Here is a 21921-nt window from a genome sequence, read left to right on the forward strand (position 1 = left end):
TCGATGGCCATCCTTAACCTACTCACCCCTCCCGGCTACTCCATCATTAGACAGGACAGACTTGACAGAAAAGGTGGTGGCCTAGCCATAAGCCACAAAACAGTTACAACTCTCCCTTCTGAAGAACACTGAACACTTGACCTTTGAATATCTCTGCGTAGAACTCACTGTCAAAGGCTCTCCTCCTCTTAGACTGCATAATATCTACCACCCTCAGGGTGAGTTTCTTCTTTTTACTGACAAATTATCCGACCTTCTTATTCAATTCCCCCTTACTGCCTCGAAGAATCTGTTTTTAGGAGATTACAACATCCATTGGAATAATGCCGTTGATCCCACTGTTAGGCGCCTCGTTAACCTTCTTGAGCTGAATGACCTTAAGCAACACTGCAACAAACCTACCCATATCAAAGGGGCCACACTTGACACAATCATCACTAGCACGGAGCTGGTCTACTTCACCGATATCATCCCCATTGACTGGTCAGACTGCCATCTCATTCTGTTTAACATCTTAACCAGCGCCTTTCATCCCCCAGCAGTAAATAACAAACCCAAGACGTGGACCAGAAACCTCAAACAAGTCCCCCCTATTGAACTCGAATCTCAAATTCAAGCTCAACTGCTCTAAACTTGATTACGGCAACGCTATTCTCACTAGAACCCCTAAAGTTCACCTGGTCCCCCTCAAAGCCATACTCAACATGGCATCCAGGCTTATTACCGACTGCAAACGATTTTATCACATCACGCCTGCCCTCAAATCCCTTAAATGGCTTCCCATTGAAGGAAGATGCATCTACAAGACTGCCTGCATCACCCACAAAGCTCTTCACTCTCAATCTCCGGTTTACTTAACAAATAAACTCAAAAAAGTGGGCAGCGCCAGACTGATGAGAAGCTCCAATGCTCTTCTCCTTGTTCCCCCGCTACTAAAAAAGAAATCCACCCAGACTCGCTCCTTCTCTGGAAATGCACCTAGCATATGGAATGCCCTTCCGAGGGACCTTCGCTGCAACCCCTTCTACCTCGGCTTCAAAAGAGACCTAAAACATAATCTCCTTAATAAATACTGGACATCATAATTCTTTCAGATCCTGCTATCCTTTGATCACCTGTATCGGTCATCTTTCTGCTAACCTGATGACCTTTCGCTTTACCTATGCTCTTCTTATTGGTTATATCTGGTGAGCATTTCAAGAGGAACTGTGCAACTGGCACAGGCTGACCTTCATCTGATGAGCAGGAGTGTGAAGACAGCTTGGTGTCTAACTAATAGCAAAGCACACTTAAATTAGTATTGGGAGGTAGGGTTGAAGGCCAACTAAAAGACTTTTAATGTATTCCAGATTGAACAAAACAACCGTTTTATGAGTGCTATGGTTGTGAGGTCGAATTATACAGCTATTTAACGGCTGAACCCTGAAGTGGTATTAGTGACGATAAAAGATTTGAGCAGAATCTTGAAGTCAAAATTACTCCTACTTATCTGGCAGCGGTGGAAGTGGTGAGTTTGACGAGAAGTAATAAGGCAGGGACGGATCTAGGATGCGCTGAGCAGGAGGAGCCCTATTTTGAAGGATTTTAATAGAAGGGATCAAATTCGGATGGCGGTAAGACAATCAGAGACTTGTGATTGAGGATGGCAAGATGAAAATACGAGAAGATTTGAGTGTTGTTGATATACAACTAGTAGGAGGAACCATTAGCTGATGAAGCCACCAAGGATGGTGGTGTAAAGAGTGAAGGGAGCAGAGCCAGGACAAGACCTTGCAGTATGTGTACAAGTGGAGAATGCAGTCATCACCGTGGTACAGAGAAGGAGCAACTTTGCATTCAATGGAGTGCAGGGCGAGAGCTTTGGGAGTAAATAAAATAGGGCAAGGCATGGAGGTAGAACCCATTGCTGCAGGAAAGTTGACAATCTGTCTTTTGGTGAAGTTCAGCGTGAATGATCTAAGAACCATCCGGTGTTGTAACGTGCAGAGACATTCAGAGATTTATGACTGAAGATATTAGAATAAAATTGGGATAGAAGAGATGGTTTGATTGTTGTCAGTATAGAGAGTATATTAGAAAACTGAAGATGAGTTGATGTCACCAAGGGATGTGGTGGGAAAAATGGAAAGGTGGGACATAAAACTGAGTTTTAGAGAATCACTGCTTGTAGGTATAAAGGTAGGGAGTAAAGTGAGCACCACAAGATGGGAAAGGATTGTCCAGCTAGTTGCTAGAGGCAACCGTAGAATGCAGGACCAGTGATGCGCAAACAGGAGCTGGCTTTGGAAATAGCAGAGTCATTCGCAGTGCTGAATGCACCAAGTGATATGGGAGAATGAGAATTGAAGAGAATGATTGTGGTGGGTAGAATTGACGATGTTGGCAACATGAGTGAGTGATGTTGTGGTGGTTGAAGAGTACGGAGCCCAGACTGCTGAGGAATTTAATGTATTGACAGAAGAGAATAAAATGAATATGTTAAATATAAAAATACCAATCACCTCCAATGACTTCACATATATAGAGTTGACTTAAGCGGTTGCTTGATAATGACTTCACTTTTGCTTGTGGGGTATCCTCACAAGATAAGCTTCTAATATTAAGAAACCTCAATGATTTTGGGTGCTGTGAAAAGCCCAGTGTAATACAGTCAGTGACTTAGTGAACAGCATAAACGTTTAACTATGTTGTGAGTTGTGTGTTTTCGAGGGTCCATCATTATTAGGGTAGGATTTAAATTGGCATATTCCTTGCCATGAGACCATGGGAGGAAGTCGGCTTGTATAATTTCACAGAGGCATATCGGTTGTAACCAAGATAATTGCGTATTTTGTTACTTTGGCCTCATTTAGCGTGGAGTTAGGCGGATGGACGATCAATCTGGCTGCCCGGTCAGAGGTTGGTATGCCCTCCACTCCCGGTAGAGGTCTACCCACCCTATATGGAGATTCCTTCCTCCTCAGTGAAGATCTCCAAGCCTGCAGTGCAGCCACCATGCCAGTCTCACTTAGTCTACCTTCAATACCAAGCAAGCTCCATGATCTTTGGTCCCGGATACCCATTTCTCCAGTGCCGGATTAAACCCTGTGGAGGCCCCTAGGCAGTTGAAATTTCAGGGGCCCCTCGCAAATTATCTTCTATACGTTTTTAATATTGGAGATGACCATCAATACTGTACATTACATATATGTAGTTTGCACTGGATTTTTTTACAAACTTACAGCTGCCAGAAGATGAGCTTTTAAGAGGCAAACAGTCATGCGAATCTGATGCCTTGTCTCTGGTTTATGAAGTTTAAGTTGTTAATGGGCACATTACATTAATACAGTATTTTCTCTATAGAGTCTTTAATGAAAAGTTTTAATTTCTCTGAGTTGATTCATTTTTTCTATCTTTTGGAAACAATTTAGGAAAGATTTATTGTAATTTTCTTTCAAGATCAAATCAAAATTATTTTGATCCGTTGTTGCGAGGACCCTAAAAGAACTGTGGGCCCATAGGCCGGTGCCTACTTTACCTATTTGGTAATCCGGAACTGCATTTTTGTTTTTAGAAACAGATTGATTTACAGAAACAAACGCTCAAAACGGGAGTGTGCCAGTGTTAAAATATATGAGTTACCCTGAAATGAAAAGAGTTCTTTCCCTGCACTGGGGGTCCATTGAATAATTTGCCTGCCTGGTTCTGTCATGCCATGAATAGTGATCCCAGAGAAAGAAATTCAGTCATGGTTGCCTGCTCTAAAAAGGGCAAGTTGACCATTACTAGGACTTGGCTGCCCTGTGGCACAAGGGCAGCCAGGGTAGAGGTTGTCAACCAAGGCAAAAACAAACCTTTCTGCCATCCTGGCACCTTTAAAGTGATAAACTGTCAATAGAAAATGTAACCCGGCACGAAGCACATGAGAGGGGCTATACTGTGTAAATCGTGTGTGCATACAAATAGGTCTATATGCTTGTAAGAAAAATACTTAATATTGTCTCCACTGCTGTACTGGAAGACGGTGCAGTGTCCATTGAGCAAATGTACAAAGATGTTACACCAATCTAACTGCATACTTTGGATCAACTGAAACCTCTAAAGAGAACCAATGGGAAGTCCCAGTTAGATGGCATTGGCATTTCCAGTCTAGACAGAATAGCTGCTCGGGCCCTGGCAATGTTCAGTAATCAAGGAGTCTCATCTGGTGGAAGCAAGCAGAAGCCGCAGAGCCCAAAAGATCACCCATAGAGTGGAGATTATCCAAGCAGAAACCAATGTTATCACCCTTTCAAACTGGTGCAGGAGGAGTAACCATCTCCCTTAGTCAAAAGACACAACTCCTCAAACTGCCACCCCCTAAGATCAATACATCTGTCCTAATGGAATGTAGCCTCAGCAAATTGCTGCTCATCCAGTCCTGGAGGGGTACTGATTGAACATAATGATTTTCTTTCAAAATATGTGGGCAGCAACTAACTCATCTATGTGTTAATTGCAGGTATTTTGCACTGTAAACTTGTGCTTTTGTAGAGTAGGTTTCTACACAACACATCCAATTGGTGCTTTTGAGAGTTAGCAGATTAACCCCAGGGGCCATATTATAAATGCAGCGCATTTTCCTGGATTGCACTGTGCGCACCCTCTCAAATGGTGAATGTGCTACCCGCATGGCAGCTGCAAACTTGCGTTGCCCTGGGGGCAGCGCGTTCATGTAAAAAACAGAGCGGCTACTTGAAAGCCACTCCGTGTTTTCACAGGTGAAGCAGCAACCCACCTGCACTTTTAAAGGGGGTTAGAGATCCCCTTGCAGGCGGGTGCAGTGAATGACGGCACCCTCCTGCAAGGGGATGCCTGGGTGTCTATGGGTCCCTCTTTCCTCTGCCAGAGGGTTACAATCAGGGGGAGGCCACTGACAGTGCAGCACCTTTTAGGTGGCACACTGTCAGTGCGCCTCCTGAGAGCTTCTCTGTCTCTGCACCCGCATTTGTAATACAGCCTGGGTCGAGAGGCCCCCATGCAAATGAGGAACGCACTCTTGAGGAAGCGATGGTGCTATATGTGCGCCCGTGCTATCGGTATTACAGAAGGGGACACACAAGCGTCTGTGGCCCCTTTCGTAATACCAAAGTGCCCTGGGGGGTGTGCAAAGCAGGCGCAAACACCCGTTGTGCCCCCGGGGCACTTCCATAATACCCCCCCAGGATGTTGTCACCTGAGAAACTCAACTAAAACTCTTACCTGTTTGAGCATCTATTCCTTCTAAATTACTATTTGTTGAAATATGTAACTTTATCATTTTTTCTATATATTATATAACGTATTTCTGAAGTATTTCCCTGTCAAAATGATGTCTCTGCCTGACTGAGGTTCCTGAAGTAGAGCTGACTCCTGATATGCAATATCACTAAAAACTACTCTATTAGAATAGGACATGGTCCAGGTATCTTAAGCAACCTACAGAGCAGAGTGTGAGTGATTTTTGGTGTCACTAAACAGGCATTTGATAGTAATGTTTTAAAAGTGTAATAGGAATCATTCACAATTTTGAGTATCATTAGGTGTGTGGAGAAATCGAATGAACTGTGCTGCCAACTGCAGAAATACCACAAGATCTAAATCCATTGCTCATAAATTGACGCCCTAAACAGACATTATGGGCCTTATTTATGAGGGCCTTGCAACACTTTTACTCTGCCATTGCGTCATGTTTTGTGATGCTGCAGTGGCGTAAATAATGCGCCACGTTGCGCCATATTTACAAAGTGACGCATCTAAGCAGATGAGTCACTTTGTAAAGGCCTGCGCTACATTATACCTGCGTCAGGTTGAATGTATGCGGGGTCCGCGTTCCCCCTCAATAAGGGTCGTAAAAGTGGCGCACTGAAATCTATGAGATTTCCCTGAGACACTTCTGGGACACTACTGCGTCAATATCTTACACCTGCCTAGCGCAAGCGTAAGACTGACGCAGGCCCTTTCACATGGGCTTGCTCAATGTGAAAGGAAGCATTGCTGGAGTTGCGTCTGTTTTCAGACACACCCCAGCAATGCAACAGTTTTCATAAATGAGGTGCTATATTTCTAGCCTTCATGCAGCCATTACATGGATTAATATTTATCCCATTGATGTGCTCATAATATTCTACATAAAATCGAAACAGAAATTATTGCAGAAACAAGAATAAAAAAAATAAAACGTGGCGAGTTACCTGTAGTTTTTCCATATTTTCTTGAAAATAGACTTTATTTTCACAATTAAAGTGTGTATTGAGAGCCAGAAAATCCATATGTTCCTGCAAACAAAGAAATAAAATGTCATCCTAGTAAAGCTTGAAGTGATAAAACTTGCTATATCTCTTTCGTTTCTTTGGTCCCTTTAGATGAGCCTGCCACCCACGGCCTGCCACCAACACTCCACACCACTGCGGGTATTGTGTTTTTAACTCAGATGCTTCACTTGCACACAAAGGGGCTTATATACAAGCCCCTTGCGCCACCCGTATATCACTTTTCCCATGTTAAAAACTACGCAAAAGTGGCACAAGGGGCTTGTAAATAAGCCGCAAAATATTCAGGTGAAACAACGAGGAAGGTGTAGAAAAACATGTGGGATTCGGTGCAGTAAGTTAGTTCCCAAAAAATAATAAGGGTTATTTCTGCTGCCTCACCCCCACTCCTCTAGAATTAACGATGCCCCCTAGACCAGTCGCTCTGGTGGAGAAGGAGCACTACTGGGCTGCTTCCTCCACCTTACAGAATGAGGACCTTGGAGATGGGTGTGGGGGATATTGATGATGGCTGGGGGCAGACCAACATCTCAAAAGAATTGTTGAAGATGTTTTTGAAGTATATTTTTGCCAGAGTGTCCATTAACTTGAATACGGAGTCATTCCCCTGGAAAATGTACACCTGTCTACCTGGCTACAAGCTGCTTCTACCATGCCTTGTTTGTTTGCCCCTGAGCTGCCAATGGTTTATCCGGCCACATGTAATTTAACACATTTTAAAACAAGCTCTAACAGTTGTTACCGTGATGAGCGTCTGCAGTTGTGATTCTGAAGATTCACCCTCAAAGATATCTTCCATTCTCAATGCAACAGACACTTTTCCACCTGAAAAAGTGAACCACAACCATCAGTTTAGTTGCTATCTATTTGAAATGTGATTATTACACAATGCATGGTTAATATGTCCACAAGAGCACATTTAAGAATATTTATCAACTGGTTTCCATATAAACTCTTCCATTTTGTCGCAATACGTTCACTTTTACAATTTCTACAATTTTCTTTTTGACCCTGAAAATAACAAATGCACTTGAGGTATCTTTTCGGTGATTAACAAAATTCCGCATCCTTCATTTTATGTAACACCACCATTGCATATTTAATTGTGCAAAGCCTGGTAGGTATAAAGGGCACAGATATAAAGGTGTATTTCGAATTTGGTGGAATGGAGGAGCCGCTGTTAATCAGTGGTGGTTCCCTTCTGTCTAACCGCATTTTTCCTGCCTCATTTAGACTCAGGGGAACTAGCCATGTTTCCAACGGGGGAGCCTCAGCAGGAGTGAGTGTTAAAAAAAAAACTTTCTGCCATTCCATCCGCCAAAAGTCTCTCAGCCACTCACAATTGGCAAGCAAGCTGTTTACAAGACGTTTGTATGGTAGGGATTTATAGGTGGAACAATTAGTCTCTTTCTGCCTTTTACTGTAGCCGTGTCAGCCCTCAATATTTAAGTCACTGGTTGTGATGCATTTTTTTAAAGATCTCCAACACTTGTTTCCTCCCTCTCCATTTGTCATGCCTCAGTTGGAACTTATCTTGGTCCTCACATATTTGATGTGCACTCCCTTTCAGCCGCTTCATAGTGTTCCCTTGCAGCTCCTTACCCTCAAAACGGTGTTCCTTGTCTCTATCCCCTTGGCGTGGCAAGAACGTGAGTTTCAAGCTCTCTGTGTTAACCTTCCATACACCAACTTGTTCCCAGGAAAAAAGGTTCTGAGGACGCAAGCATCCATCTTACCAAATGTTTTGACGTCATTCCATGAATGGTCAAATTCTCACCCACCCGGCATTCTATGCTCCGCCTCATCCCTCTAAGGAGGAGGACAGACTCCATCACTTTGACCCAAAAAGAGTGTTTAGCTTTTTCTTCGATTGTATCAAAGAATAACAGGTGCATGATCAGCTCTCAGTGGCGTTCAGTTGGGTGGAAAAAGGCATGGAAATGCAGAAGAGGACCATCTCCCGTTGGATCGTACTCTGCATCAAAAGGCTGGCCAAAAAGCAGACACCAGAGGGTCTGCAATCCCATTCGACCAGGGCCAAAACTGCTACCTCCACGTGGGCACATGAGGTCCTGTAATGGACATCTACCGGGTGACTATGTGAGCTTCAGTCCATGTGTTCATGAAGCACTACTGTCTGGACAGCCAGGTTTGCAGAAAAGGGCATTTTGCCTACTCAGTCCTACTGGACTTCTTGGTTTGAGCCAATACACAGACCCACCTCTTAATGGGTATTGCTCTGGTATATATTCAAAAGCTGAGTAATCTGCAGTTAGAAGTTACTATCAGAAGAAGAAGCTACTTACCTTCAGTAATGCTCTTTCTGTTAGCGACAGACAATTTTTCGTTGGGGCTCTGTGTCTATGGGTGCGGACAGACAGCCTCAAAAGCAACTGACATCAGCATGCGGGAGTTGCACCTCTATAGGCCTGCACATTATTTCCAGAACGAATAGCATCAGTTTGGAGCCGGGTAGCACCACTTACCGGTACGCAGAAGTTTTGCTCACTGGTTTTCGTATCTTTTCTGACACCTGGGGAATATTCGAAAGGTGAGGAATCTGCGGTTTGATAGAGTCTCTAACAGAAAGAGCATCACCTGAGGTAAGTAACTTGTTAAATGCATTTGCCACATAATCCAGCTTGCCACATAATTCACTATGTGTTGCATAATTTGCAGATTTCAGCAAAAAAATATGTGTAGCTCAAAGGGATCAAAAGTCACTAAAGAGAGCACTGCACATGCTGCTGTGCAATGGTAGACGCTTTGCAAAGGTTAACTAACTGATCACCTTTCAATTAATTATTGCTGTATATTGTGGTGTTGAAATAGTATTAATGAGCTAAAACCTAAGGCAATATTAATGTATGTTAACATGACAACATAGCAAAATAATCTGGCAATAGAATGTATCACATATTTACCTTTTTAGATCTGGCACTAGCCAAGACCTTTTCAGTTTACTAAATTTGATATATGTATTATAAAGTGTCAGTCTGTAAATGATTTTTATATATATGCTGGGCCACTAGAAGTATGCGTCAGGGGATCAACAATTTATGCGTCAGCACTGACTAAATTTTGCACCAACAAAAGGCAAATTATGTGGCATAATGTAACACATTTTTTGATAGTATGACTTCAATATTTTGTAATTTTTTCACATGATAAAATTGTCTGAGCAAAGATTTCAACTCATTAGTACCAGTTTAACAACTAAATATAGAAATAAGCAACTGAAAGATGATCAGTTAACCTTTGCGAATGGCCTTCCACTGCGTGCAAACACATCAGCACATTTTAGTAACTATTGATCCGTTTGTGCCTGAAACAATTTTTTTATTAAAATCTGCAGATTATGCAGCACATGATGGATTATGTGGCAAGAGCGGCAAATCCATAATTATGTGAAAATAGCCACGGCCGCAGAATTGTATAACTCCAGTGGTCTTGTGTCTATGCCAGTATCAATCTTTTGGACCTTACCTTGTTCTTCAAAATCCAAAATCAGTACTTTTCCGGAAACAGAGCGTTGCTAATTCATATAGTTATACGGCTTTCCAAACACTCATTATCAAACCAAGAGTTGGCCATGTACAGTGCTCCTCTGCCTTTAGGCTCGGTTCGAGCTATAGAAATACCACATACATACAGACAAAGGTTATTCACTATATATCATTGTTTAAAAAAGACAGATTCAGAGCGAGAGGTTGATAGAGTTTCAAATATGGTCACCATCAAAATGTCACTATAGATTGCCCTAAATACATCATTTCCGTATTTGCATTTTACATACTGCTAAAAATATATTACATTGTATCATTCTATCTTAATAATGTAAGTTCTGAGTTGATAATTGTTTTTTCTAAACAATTCCATGGGTCTTATGAATATCGATTATCTGAGATACATTTCCTTTGTCAATGCTCCCCTTTATGGTGAGTTAAGGAGGCGGGGAGCGTCTGGTGATGGATTAAAGAGGCGTGATGTGAATTCACGACTACGCAACCATGGTATTGGGCACCTCGATCTTCCACAGCGCCAGGTAATGAGCAAAACTGGGATCCAACAGTTATTCTCTAACAAATTAAGCACTGGCACTACTCACTTATTTGGTGAAGACTCCACACTATTTTTTATCAGCAACGCTTGATTCTGCTTTAATTACACGCGTCTACATTTTTTATTGAAATATATAGTCATTTCCATTTACACAGATCTTGGACCAAGGTAGGTAACATTTTATTCGGTCAATGAAAGCCATAAACAGACTACATACTTGTTGGACCCGGCCTCGTGGCATGGTCCTTACCCCCGTGGATTGTGCCCGTTCCCCGCCCCGGCCTTCACGGGCCACCCTTCTGAACTGCACCGAGGCCCTTCATCCTGAGCTGCACGAGGTCGCATACCCCTCGTGGCTCCGCCATCTTGTTGGCACCCACGTGACTCTGTGCACCAGCCAGCGCGACCCCGCTCAACCCGGCCTCGACCCCAGCGAAGCCCCGACATCGAGGCACCACGAACTGGCCAGGGGGTGCCGCAGGAACCATTCATCGCCCCCGGCGGAGGACAGTATCGATGGGACCCCCAACTGTCCTCCCCTCTCGAGGTGTGATCGCCCTGCAACTCCCCTGGGCCTGGCGCCTCTCCTGCTGGGCGTCTGGCCACCTCCACCCGGCCTCTTCGCCCCCACCGGGCGCCTGGGTCCGGACATCAAAGGGCTCCAGACCTATATCTGGGGCAACCCCGCCACAGATCGGCAGTTGTATCCCGGAGTCGAGAGCCCTGCTGATTGAATCGCGGCTGACCCTACGGAGAAGAACTCTTGTCGGAACCATCACGAGCCCTGCTGACTGCGTCGCGGCTCCTTCTTGTGAACACTTTGAAGCCACCTGGAACATCGGAGCCCTGCTGACGCTGTCGCGGCCCAACCTCGCTGAAACCTCCCTCGGAGCCCTGCTGACGACGTCGCGGCTCGAGCTGAGCAGAAACCATCTTGAGAGCCCTGCTGATTGGATCGCGGCTCTCCCCGAACTGTACGCCAGAGCCCTGCTGACGCCGTCGCGGCTCGACCCCTCCGAGATCCGGAGGTCCTCCAGCTTGAGGATAAGAACTGGGCCCCAGGTACCCTCGTACCGCACTCCTGCCAAAGACTGTCCCGCTACCCCTACCCTTCCAAAGAGACACTGAGACTTTTGGTGGATCCCTCGATCCCTTCGTGTAAATATTGACCTCGTAACCTTTTTATTGCTGATAAAGAATTGCTTGTCTTGAGACAACCTCCTTGAGTCCTGTGTGGTGGTGTTACTGTGCTAGTACGTGATAGGAGAAGGATCTCTCAGGAGACTTCTCGGCAGCGCTCGGCTACTTCGTACAGTGTGAGGGCCCCCCTTGGTGGTCTCGCCGACTCCTCGGGGTCCGCCTTCCAACATTTGGTGGCCAGCGACGGGATCCGAGCCGAACGCAGTACGTACCAGCCAGTACCCACTAGCTACCCATCCAAACGGACAGTAATCATGAGCAGCCAGGAAAACAACGCGACAATGGAGTTCCAGCCCGAACGGCTGGAAGAATATTCGCACAAAGAGTTAAAACAGTTCTGCAAAGACAAAGGCATTGCAACCACCGGCCTAGGTACCAAAGAGGACATGCAGAAAGCTCTGAGGACATGGCTGGAGGCCGGGGCAGGCCCCTCCCAGGAAGAAGGTCCCTTGCCCCTGACTGAGACCACATCAACCGCACTGACTCCGGCAACCGGAGGAAGAAAGAGCCTAGAAACCGGCCTCTCCGAAGAAGAAATACGAGAGCGGGAGAAGGTCCGGAACCACGAGCTAGAGCTCGCACGACTGCGGCTGGACGGCGAACTCCAGCTGGCGGAAAAGAAACTGGCCCTAGAGCAGCTACGGCTTCAAGAGGAGATAGAGGAGAAGAGGCGACACCGGGAGTTGGAGGAAAAGAAACTGACCCTTGAGCACGAGCGCAGTCTCAAGGAGCTCGAAATCAAGGCCAAGAACGGAGGGACCAACGCCCCCAGTACTAGAGACACTCTACCGCCTGCCGAGACCAAGGTACATATCCCGAAAGAGGTCGTCAAGGAGTACTACAAGAATGACGACATCCAGCAATGGTTCAAGGCCTACGAGGTGGCCATGACCTCTCATCGGGTGCCCCGAAAAGACTGGGGCGCGGTCCTGTGGGGGCGGTTCCTGAGTGAGGGTCGAGACACACTGCTCCAGCTGCCGGAGGAGGTGATGACCTCCTACGATCACATGTAGGAGGCTCTGCTCACCCGCTACGGGCTAACCGCAGAAATGTACCGCCAGCGGTTCAGAGACTGCAAGAAAATCCCGGGCACCACCTGGGTGGAATATGTGGACTTTTTCAGTCAGGCCCTAGAAGGGTGGATCAGAGGTAGCAAAGTAACCACCTACGGGCAGCTGGTCGACCTCATCGTGTGGGAACATCTCTCCAACAATTGCTTCGTGGAACTGAGACAGCACCTCCTCGACAGCAAAATGACCGACCCGCGAAAACTCGCCGTCGAGGCCGATCGATGGGTCAACTCCCGGGTCCCCCGGAACTCAATGGGGGAGTACCAGAGGAACCCCACCGGACCCCCCCGCCAACGCGGTGGAGGGGGAGGGCCGAACAGGAACCGAGACCCTCCCGCCGGGGCCCCCAGGAGCCCCCCTCGAGGGCCACCGCAGCAACAACTCTCCCCGAGCCTAGCCCGAAGGGGGGCGCCCCCGGCCAGACCCGGACCACGGCCACCAGTAACGTGCTACGGCTGCCAACAAACCGGACACTATGCCAGCGATCCGGTCTGCCCCCTGAACCGAAGAAACGGGGCCGGCGGGCCCCCGCCCCGACAGCTGGCGGCCGCCGCCCTGGGAGAAGGAGAAGAGGAAGAGGAGACCCTCGACCGAGGGACCACTGAATGGGAGCCGGCAGCCATGTCCCTGGTCTGCCTGGGTAGCCGAGAAATGGTACCCTGCACCCCCATCCCAAGCAACACCCAGAAGTACCGGCAGCAGGTCACGGTCAATGGACAACGGGCCGAAGCCCTTCGTGACACCGGCGCCAGTGTCACCGCTGTCCGCTGCCACCTGGTGACCCCCGAACAGATCCTACCGAATGTGCTGTGTCCCGTCCGGACGGCCGACAACAGCGAAAGCCTGTGCCAGATGGCCCTGGTCCCCTTCGAGTGGGGAGGGGTGACGGGCCTGCTGAAGGTGACGGTACGCGACGACGCCCCCGTCGACTGCCTCCTGGGGAACGACTTGGAGAGTTCCCCCTGGGCTCAAGTAGAGCGACGATAGCACCTCCGAATGCTGGGACTATCTGACTGGGCCTGTGCCATCACCCGGTCCATGACCACCCGGGCCCCCCGCTCATCCTCGGCCTCCGGGGCCGCCCAGCCCGAGGGGCTCGCACCACCTCCCGCCAGCAGCGAGGGGGAGGCGGACACCGACCCTGGACCTAGTGAATCCTCCCCCGAAGAGATGGCTTCCCCGTGCGCCCTACCAGAGCTGACACAATGGCGACACGAAGGGGGCCCCACCCGGGAGCAGTTCCAACAAGAGCAGCAGTCCTGCCCCACTCTCGAAGGGGTCCGCCAACAAGCGTCCGCCCAAACCAACGGGGACCAGACCGGCACCCACTGGGTCTACTGGGCCAAGGGCCTGCTATACAGTGAGCAGAAAGTGGCAGAACTCGGGGCCAGCCGAGTGTTGGTGGTCCCCCTCCGCTTCCGGGAGTTCCTGCTCAACCTGGCACATGATGTGCCCCTCGCCGGACACTTGGGGCAAGACAAAACATACAGCCGCCTGGTGACCCACTTCTACTGGCCCCGGATGCGGAGAGACGTGGACAACCACTGCCGGTCCTGCCAGACCTGCCAAGCCAGCGGGAAGACGGGGGGTCGGGTCAAGGCCCCCCTCCAACCCTTTCCAGCCGTCAGCACCCCGTTCGAACGGGTCGGAATCGATATCGTGGGGCCCCTGGACCCCCAGACCGCCCTGGGCCACCGCTTCATCCTGGTCCTCGTGGACCACGCCACCAGGTACCCGGAGGCGGTCCCGCTAAGAACTATAACGGCCCCTGTGGTAGGCCAGGCCTTAATGGGGATCTTCTCCCGAGTGGGATTTCCCCGCGAAGTGGTGAGCGACAGAGGCACGAACTTTATTTCCAGATACATGCGGTCCCTGTGGCAGCAGTGCGGGGTCACATACAAGTTCACGACCCCCTATCACCCTCAGGGGAACGGACTGGTTGAGCGGTTCAACAGAACATTAAAGGGAATGATCCAGGGCCTAGAAGAGCCCCTCAGGCGGAGATGGGATGTCCTGCTGCCGTGCCTCCTGTTTGCCTATCGGGAGGTCCCGCAGAAGTCCCTGGGGTTCAGCCCGTTTGAACTATTGTACGGACACCCGGTCCGCGGACCTCTCAGCCTGGTCAAAAAGATCTGGGAGACGAAGCCCCAAGGCGCCCCTCCTGACGTCTACCGATACCTCCTGACCCTCCGAAACCAGACCCGCAAGTTCCGAGCCATGGCCGAAGCCAACCTCGAGGCCAGCCAGGAGGACATGAAGCGGTGGTACGATCGGAACTCCTCTACCATAGAATTCGAGCCAGGTCAGAAGGTATGGGTCATGGCCCCGGTTGAACCCGGCGCCCTCCAGGACAAGTGGACTGGGCCCTTCAAGGTAGTGGAGAAGAAAAGTCCCGTCACCTACCTGGTCGACCTGGAGTCCCCCCGGAACCCCCTCCGGGTCCTACATGCTAACAGGCTAAAACCCCACTTTGCCCGGACCGAACTGAGCCTGCTACTGGCGACCGACGAGGGGGGCGAGGACGACTCCGAGCCCCTGCCCGACCTCTTGCAGTCCAACGTCCATGATGGAACAATCGAGGGTGTCCAACTCGCCTCTTCCCTGACTCCGGAACCGCGCAACGACTGCCAGCAACTGCTGCAGGACTACGCAGCCCTCTTCTCCCTCACCCCGGGGGTGACCCACTGGTGCGTCCACGACGTCGACACCGGGGAGAGCCCCCCCGTGCGACACAGAGCCTACCGGGTACCCGACCGAGTGCGGGCATGCATCCAGGCCGAAGTAACGAAGATGCTGGCCCTGGGGGTCATCGAACCCTCCGACAGCCCGTGGGCCAGCCCTGTCGTCCTGGTGCCAAAGGCCGCAGCTCCCGGCCACCCCCCGGAGTTGCGATTCTGCGTGGACTACCGAGCCCTGAATGCTGTGACCAAGACGGACGCCCACCCTATACCCAGGGCCGACGAACTCATCGACCGCTTAGGGGCCGCTCGCTACCTGAGCACGCTGGACCTCACCGCCGGGTACTGGCAGATCCAGCTCACCCCCGGCGCCCAAGAAAGATCCGCCTTTTCGACCCCGGATGGGCATTACCACTTTCAGGTGATGCCCTTCGGAATGAAGAACGCCCCGGCCACTTTTCAAAGACTGGTGAACAAGGTTTTGGCCGGGCTTGAGGCCTTCAGCGCGGCCTACCTAGATGACATGGCCGTGTACAGCAACCACTGGGCAGAGCACCTCCTTCACATTAAAGCCGTCCTGGCCGCCCTCCAGCGGACCAGGCTCACAATCAGGGCCAGCAAATGCCAGATCGGCCACGGATCCGTGACCTACCTGGGCCATCAAGTGGGGAGCGGGCAGGTGGCCCCTCTCCAACCGAAAATAGATGCCATCCAGGCCTGGGAACCCCCCACTACCCAGACCGCTGTCCGGGCCTTCCTGGGTCTCACTGGATACTACCGGCGGTTTATCTGGGACTATGGGAGCATTGTCGGCCCCCTCACAGAGCTAACGTCCAAAAAGCAGCCCAAGAAGGTGCACTGGACACCCCGCTGCCAAGCAGCCTTCGACACCCTAAAGACCGCAATGTGTACTGCCCCGGTGCTACAGGCCCCTGACTACAATAAGGAGTTCGTGGTGCAGACGGACGCCTCCGAGTATGGGATCGGGGCCGTCCTGTCCCAGGCCAATGAAAAGGGGCTCGACCGACCAGTGGCCTTCATCAGCCGACGGCTACTGCCCCGGGAGCAACGATGGAGCACCATCGAGCGTGAGGCCGTCGCTGTGGTGTGGGCCCTTAAGAAACTCCGGCCCTACCTCTTCGGTACCCACTTCCGGGTCCAGACCTACCACCGGCCCCTGCGGTGGTTAATGCAAATGCGGGGCGAGAACCCCAAGCTGCTGCGGTGGTCCATCTCGCTACAAGGGATGGACTTTGACGTTGAACACCGGCCCGGCAATGACCACGCCAACGCCGACGGCCTGTCCCGCTTCTTCCGCCTTGACGAGGAGAATACCCAAGGAGATGGGTGACTCTCCCTGCCTTCGGCTGGGGGGGACGCCTGTTGGACCCGGCCTCGTGGCATGGTCCTTACCCCCGTGGATTGTGCCCGTTCCCCGCCCCGGCCTTCACGGGCCACCCTTCTGAACTGCACCGAGGCCCTTCATCCTGAGCTGCACGAGGTCGCATACCCCTCGTGGCTCCGCCATCTTGTTGGCACCCACGTGACTCTGTGCACCAGCCAGCGCGACCCCGCTCAACCCGGCCTCGACCCCAGCGAAGCCCCGACATCGAGGCACCACGAACTGGCCAGGGGGTGCCGCAGGAACCATTCATCGCCCCCGGCGGAGGACAGTATCGATGGGACCCCCAACTGTCCTCCCCTCTCGAGGTGTGATCGCCCTGCAACTCCCCTGGGCCTGGCGCCTCTCCTGCTGGGCGTCTGGCCACCTCCACCCGGCCTCTCCGCCCCCACCGGGCGCCTGGGTCCGGACATCAAAGGGCTCCAGACCTATATCTGGGGCAACCCCGCCACAGATCGGCAGTTGTATCCCGGAGTCGAGAGCCCTGCTGATTGAATCGCGGCTGACCCTACGGAGAAGAACTCTTGTCGGAACCATCACGAGCCCTGCTGACTGCGTCGCGGCTCCTTCTTGTGAACACTTTGAAGCCACCTGGAACATCGGAGCCCTGCTGACGCTGTCGCGGCCCAACCTCGCTGAAACCTCCCTCGGAGCCCTGCTGACGACGTCGCGGCTCGAGCTGAGCAGAAACCATCTTGAGAGCCCTGCTGATTGGATCGCGGCTCTCCCCGAACTGTACGCCAGAGCCCTGCTGACGCCGTCGCGGCTCGACCCCTCCGAGATCCGGAGGTCCTCCAGCTTGAGGATAAGAACTGGGCCCCAGTTACCCTCGTACCGCACTCCTGCCAAAGACTGTCCCGCTACCCCTACCCTTCCAAAGAGACACTGAGACTTTTGGTGGATCCCTCGATCCCTTCGTGTAAATATTGACCTCGTAACCTTTTTATTGCTGATAAAGAATTGCTTGTCTTGAGACAACCTCCTTGAGTCCTGTGTGGTGGTGTTACTGTGCTAGTACGTGATAGGAGAAGGATCTCTCAGGAGACTTCTCGGCAGCGCTCGGCTACTTCGTACAGTGTGAGGGCCCCCCTTGGTGGTCTCGCCGACTCCTCGGGGTCCGCCTTCCAACAATACTAAATAACAAGATAAAAACTAAAAGTGGTTCATAGCAGTAGTAAAACATCTATGACACATTTAAAGTTAGAGAGTGTATAAGATGCATAGTGGCACAAAAGCCAAGTGTCGGTTTAGCATCCTATAGGGTTAAAAGTGACAGTGCATCATTTCAAACAGTCCAAATGTACCAAGCTAGACATTTCAATTTCATTAAGACATCTAAGATCAATACATAGAATAATCTGAACGCCTAGTCATCATAATCATCAATAAAACTTTATTCGGCCACATTATGGGCTTAAAATTACGTATACGCAAATGGTATACAGATAAAACTAACACAAAGGGGAGACCGATAAAAAGCCTAGTCAATTCTGACGAGTTGAAGCAAAGCTGGACAGTAGCTGAATACATTGGGCCTCATTTACAAAGCCATTGCGGCACCGGTGCATCCGTTTTTTTGACGCACCGGCGGTGCATTGTGCCTGCCCATATTTACGAGGCCACATAAAGTCACAATAGTGCAAGGGTGCCTGTGTTGAGGGAATGACTGTTATGTGCAGAAAGATGTCCCTTCCTGCACATAAACAATCAATAATGGTGATTTGTAACTCCTATGTGTGCTGCTTTGTGCAGCACACATAGAAGTTGCACATCGTCATTTTTTAAATTATTGTTTATGTGCACAAAGGGGCACCTTCCTGCACATAAACATTCATGGTGATTTGCTGTTTCTATGTGGGCTGCACAATGCAACACACATAGGAACAGCAAAAACGAGGAGAAATTAATAATTTCTCCTCGTTTCACCATGTTAAGACCAGGTTATTTTTGGTCTTAATTTTACACTGTCCCATATTTATGCCACCCTTGTAAATAGGGAGCCGTGTCAAAATCAATGAGTGTTACAGCGGAACGCCCACCGCAACACCCATTGGTCACCCCATTCATGCTAAGTGTAGTGTGAAAGAGGGTCTTATTTACAAGGGGGCGTTAAGCCACATGCCCCCTCGTAAATAAGGCGAAGGGTTAATCGCCACAGGAACATCATATAAAAGTGACGTCCCTGTGGCAATAAGCCCTTTTAAATATGCCCCTTAGTATTTATTCCACATTATGTCTCTTTTTGTAGAACCACCAAGCACTTACTACACTTACTTTCTATTTAACTTAATTCTGCTGGTTTGTTCATGTAGTTTGCTGTGTATTATAAAGCGCAGAACCCCTCTGGTCCCTAACGGACTCAAAGTCTTGTGATGTAAGTGATTGGGTGTGGTTAATAAAATTCATGAGGCAGTACTTGTCAGTGAAAGGTTACACTGTAGAGAATGAAGGGGGAGATTTACCAAGCTTTTGCGCCGTGACGCAAAGTGACACAAAATCTTTTTTTTGTAATTTACTTTCAGGCGCTAAACTTGTTTAGCGCTGGAAATAACGTAAAGTAATGTGAAGCATGCGCTGCTTCGCATTACGTTGCACCATGGGGGCGTACCAAGGGTGGGGTATGGGCGTTCTCATGCAACAACCCAAGGTTTCTCACGCTAAATCCAATTTACTAAAAACAGTAGATTGGGTTTAGCGTGAGAAAACTGCACCCTTTTCAAGTAGGCGCAAGGAAGGAGAAATGCTTTCATTTCTTCTTCCTTTTCCGACTTTGCATGTGTGCTGCACTGTGCAGCACGCATACAAAGTGGGGAAAGCTTTCCCTTGTGTCGAGCATAGTATTTTGTACAGGAAGGGTGCCCTTCCTGTACAAAACCTATGCTAGACTCATGCACACACCCTATCGCTGCGGCGCTAAGATGTGTGCACGGCACACAGCAGCTATGATCAGCGCCGGCACAAGGGAAAGGGGAGGAGATAGCCATATCTTTGAAGATATGGTACTCTCCTGCTCCCTCCCTGTCGCGCAACGCAGCCTCGCGGGGGCTGCGCTGTGTGACTTTTTTTATTAAATCTCCCACGAAGAGTGTTATACCGAGCTCCGTGTGTGGCATAATTCATTTACATGCTACCAGGCTGGGGAGGACCCTACAGTTTTCATTCCTGCTTTCTGCCTATGTCACTGTTTTCCTAGCCTTCTCTTCCTTCTTTTCTCTCCTTTCCATGACTTTCTCTCTTTTGCTCTGGGTCGAAGACTGATGATAATAATTAAATCCCCTTCCTCAATAATAGGTGCTGGTGGCGACTATCCGCCACCACCAGCACAAACGACGCACTGTCAGGAAAGTCAGGTTACTTGCGGGTGTTGAGCCGACGTCCCGAGCAGGTGGGATGCTGTTACTGCATTTTTCCTATCTTATCTGTGCATATAATTCTGTGCACTATCTACAGTCCGAGCAATAACATGGCACAATCTTCTCACCCCAGCAATGCAAAGTGTAAAGTACACTCCTTTCAAAACGGGACCTGTAGTTTGTACACATACCGCAGACTCTGGGCAGCGATCGAAACATTTGTCCTTGAGTGGCTTATGACATTAAAACTAATATGACGTTCAGAAAAATACTTTAAAAAATAAATATATGGCCTTTCTGGTCCATCTACTGCCAATTTCAATATTCTCACCCACCCATCTCCCATATCGTGCCCTCTTTCATTGTAAGTATTCTTTTTGCTTCAGTCTACGGGAACCAAGGCACAAGGGACATGAAAGGCACACACGCAGCACAAAGAGTCACAATGAACAATAATGTCACATACATCACATGAAAGGTGAGTGAGGCCAAGAGCGGTACAGCACATGACAAGCAAAGGGCAACTTGAATGGCACGCACACACGCAAAGACATTCATGTGCGATCACAGTGAACAGGAATGCAACAGGCAACACTTGAAAAGTCAAAGAGAATAAGACTGGCATGCAGGATGCTTCAAAGGACAAACAAACACAATAAAGATGAAATAGGTAAAGAATGACACACACGGATATATTAATAAAAAAAATAATGACACAGACGGTGCGCGGGAAGAAAAATGGCGTACATAACACATGAAAGATTCAATATATCCAAGACGGCGAACACTACACTTTAAAGGGAGCTTATTTACGAGCCTCCTGCGCCGTCGGAGTGCCACTTTTTGTGACGCTCCAGCTGCGCAAATTACAAATATATATCTATGAGGCCACGCAAAGCTACCATGCGTGGCTTTGGATGGCCTCATAGAAATCAAGTAAGGCAACACAGCGCAAAGTGCTGCGTTGCCTTACTTTGCACTCTGGAGGCATTCCATGGGCGTTGGAGTGGGTTTTACCACGCATGACCCATGGATTTTGACTCTGCCCCAGACTTACAAGATCATGTAAACCTAGAAATCCTTACGCCTCCCAAGGTGAGGTGTAACAAGAAGAAATGTCTTTATTTCTCCTTGTTTTTTTCTCCTCTCAAGAGGAAAACGCCTCATAGGATTCTTTCTGTGCAGGAAGGTGCCCCTTCCTGCACAAAAACAATCCTGCCGACAACACAGGCAAGGGTATCTGTGTTGGGGCTAGGCTGCTGAAACGGCACCAGTGCAGGGGAAAAGGACAGGAATGGTTCATATTGCATAAATACGGTGCATTACTGTCCTTTCACTTTGGTGTAGGGCAGCGCAGCATGATGACATGCTGCGCTGCCCTACAACAAATCCCCATAAATAAGGGACTAAGGCATAGAGAACACACGCCGGTTCAAATTTACAAAATTTACACTAAGTGCAGCAGCCAAAAATGCTCTTCTGCTTTTCGTGAGAAGTAGAGAGCAGGCGAGCGCCATATTTACAGAGATATGACACTCTCCTCCCCTCTCCCTACCCCAGAGTAGAATTTTGCTGTTGAGTGCCTCACACACACACCTTTGCGCCATATTGCAAGGGTGTGTGCGTGAGTCTAGCATAAGTTTTGTACTCGAAAATTCCCTTCCAGTACAAAACACTATGCTGAAACAACTTTTAAAACGTTTCCTACTGTGCATGTGTCCTGCACAGTGCAGCACACATACAAAGTCGGAAAAGAAAAGAGAATTAAAAACTTTTCTCCATTTAACGCCTTCTTCTAGTGGCATTAATATTTTCATGCAAAACCATGTCTCAAATTTTTGGTAGAAAGGGTTTCGCATCAAAAAGCATGGGTGGTTGTATGGGAAC

At 49.2% G+C, this 21921-nt stretch overlaps 1 protein-coding gene across 1 annotated transcript in view; it reads right to left on the reverse strand.

Annotated features, from left to right (window-relative positions):
• LCT (lactase) overlaps window positions 1–21921 on the reverse strand; it is a 241660-nt gene that overhangs the window by 152648 nt on the left and 67091 nt on the right. The window contains exons 2-3 of the mRNA XM_085647530.1: window positions 7012–7094; window positions 6192–6275 (exon numbers count right to left, since the gene is read on the reverse strand). Coding sequence (XP_085503656.1) covers window positions 6192–6275; window positions 7012–7094 — 167 coding nt within the window. The remainder of the gene's footprint in view (window positions 1–6191; window positions 6276–7011; window positions 7095–21921) is intronic.

The sequence above is a fragment of the Triturus cristatus genome, chromosome 3_2 (genome assembly GCF_964204655.1).
Source record: "Triturus cristatus chromosome 3_2, aTriCri1.1, whole genome shotgun sequence".
NCBI classification, from domain to species: domain Eukaryota; kingdom Metazoa; phylum Chordata; class Amphibia; order Caudata; family Salamandridae; genus Triturus; species Triturus cristatus.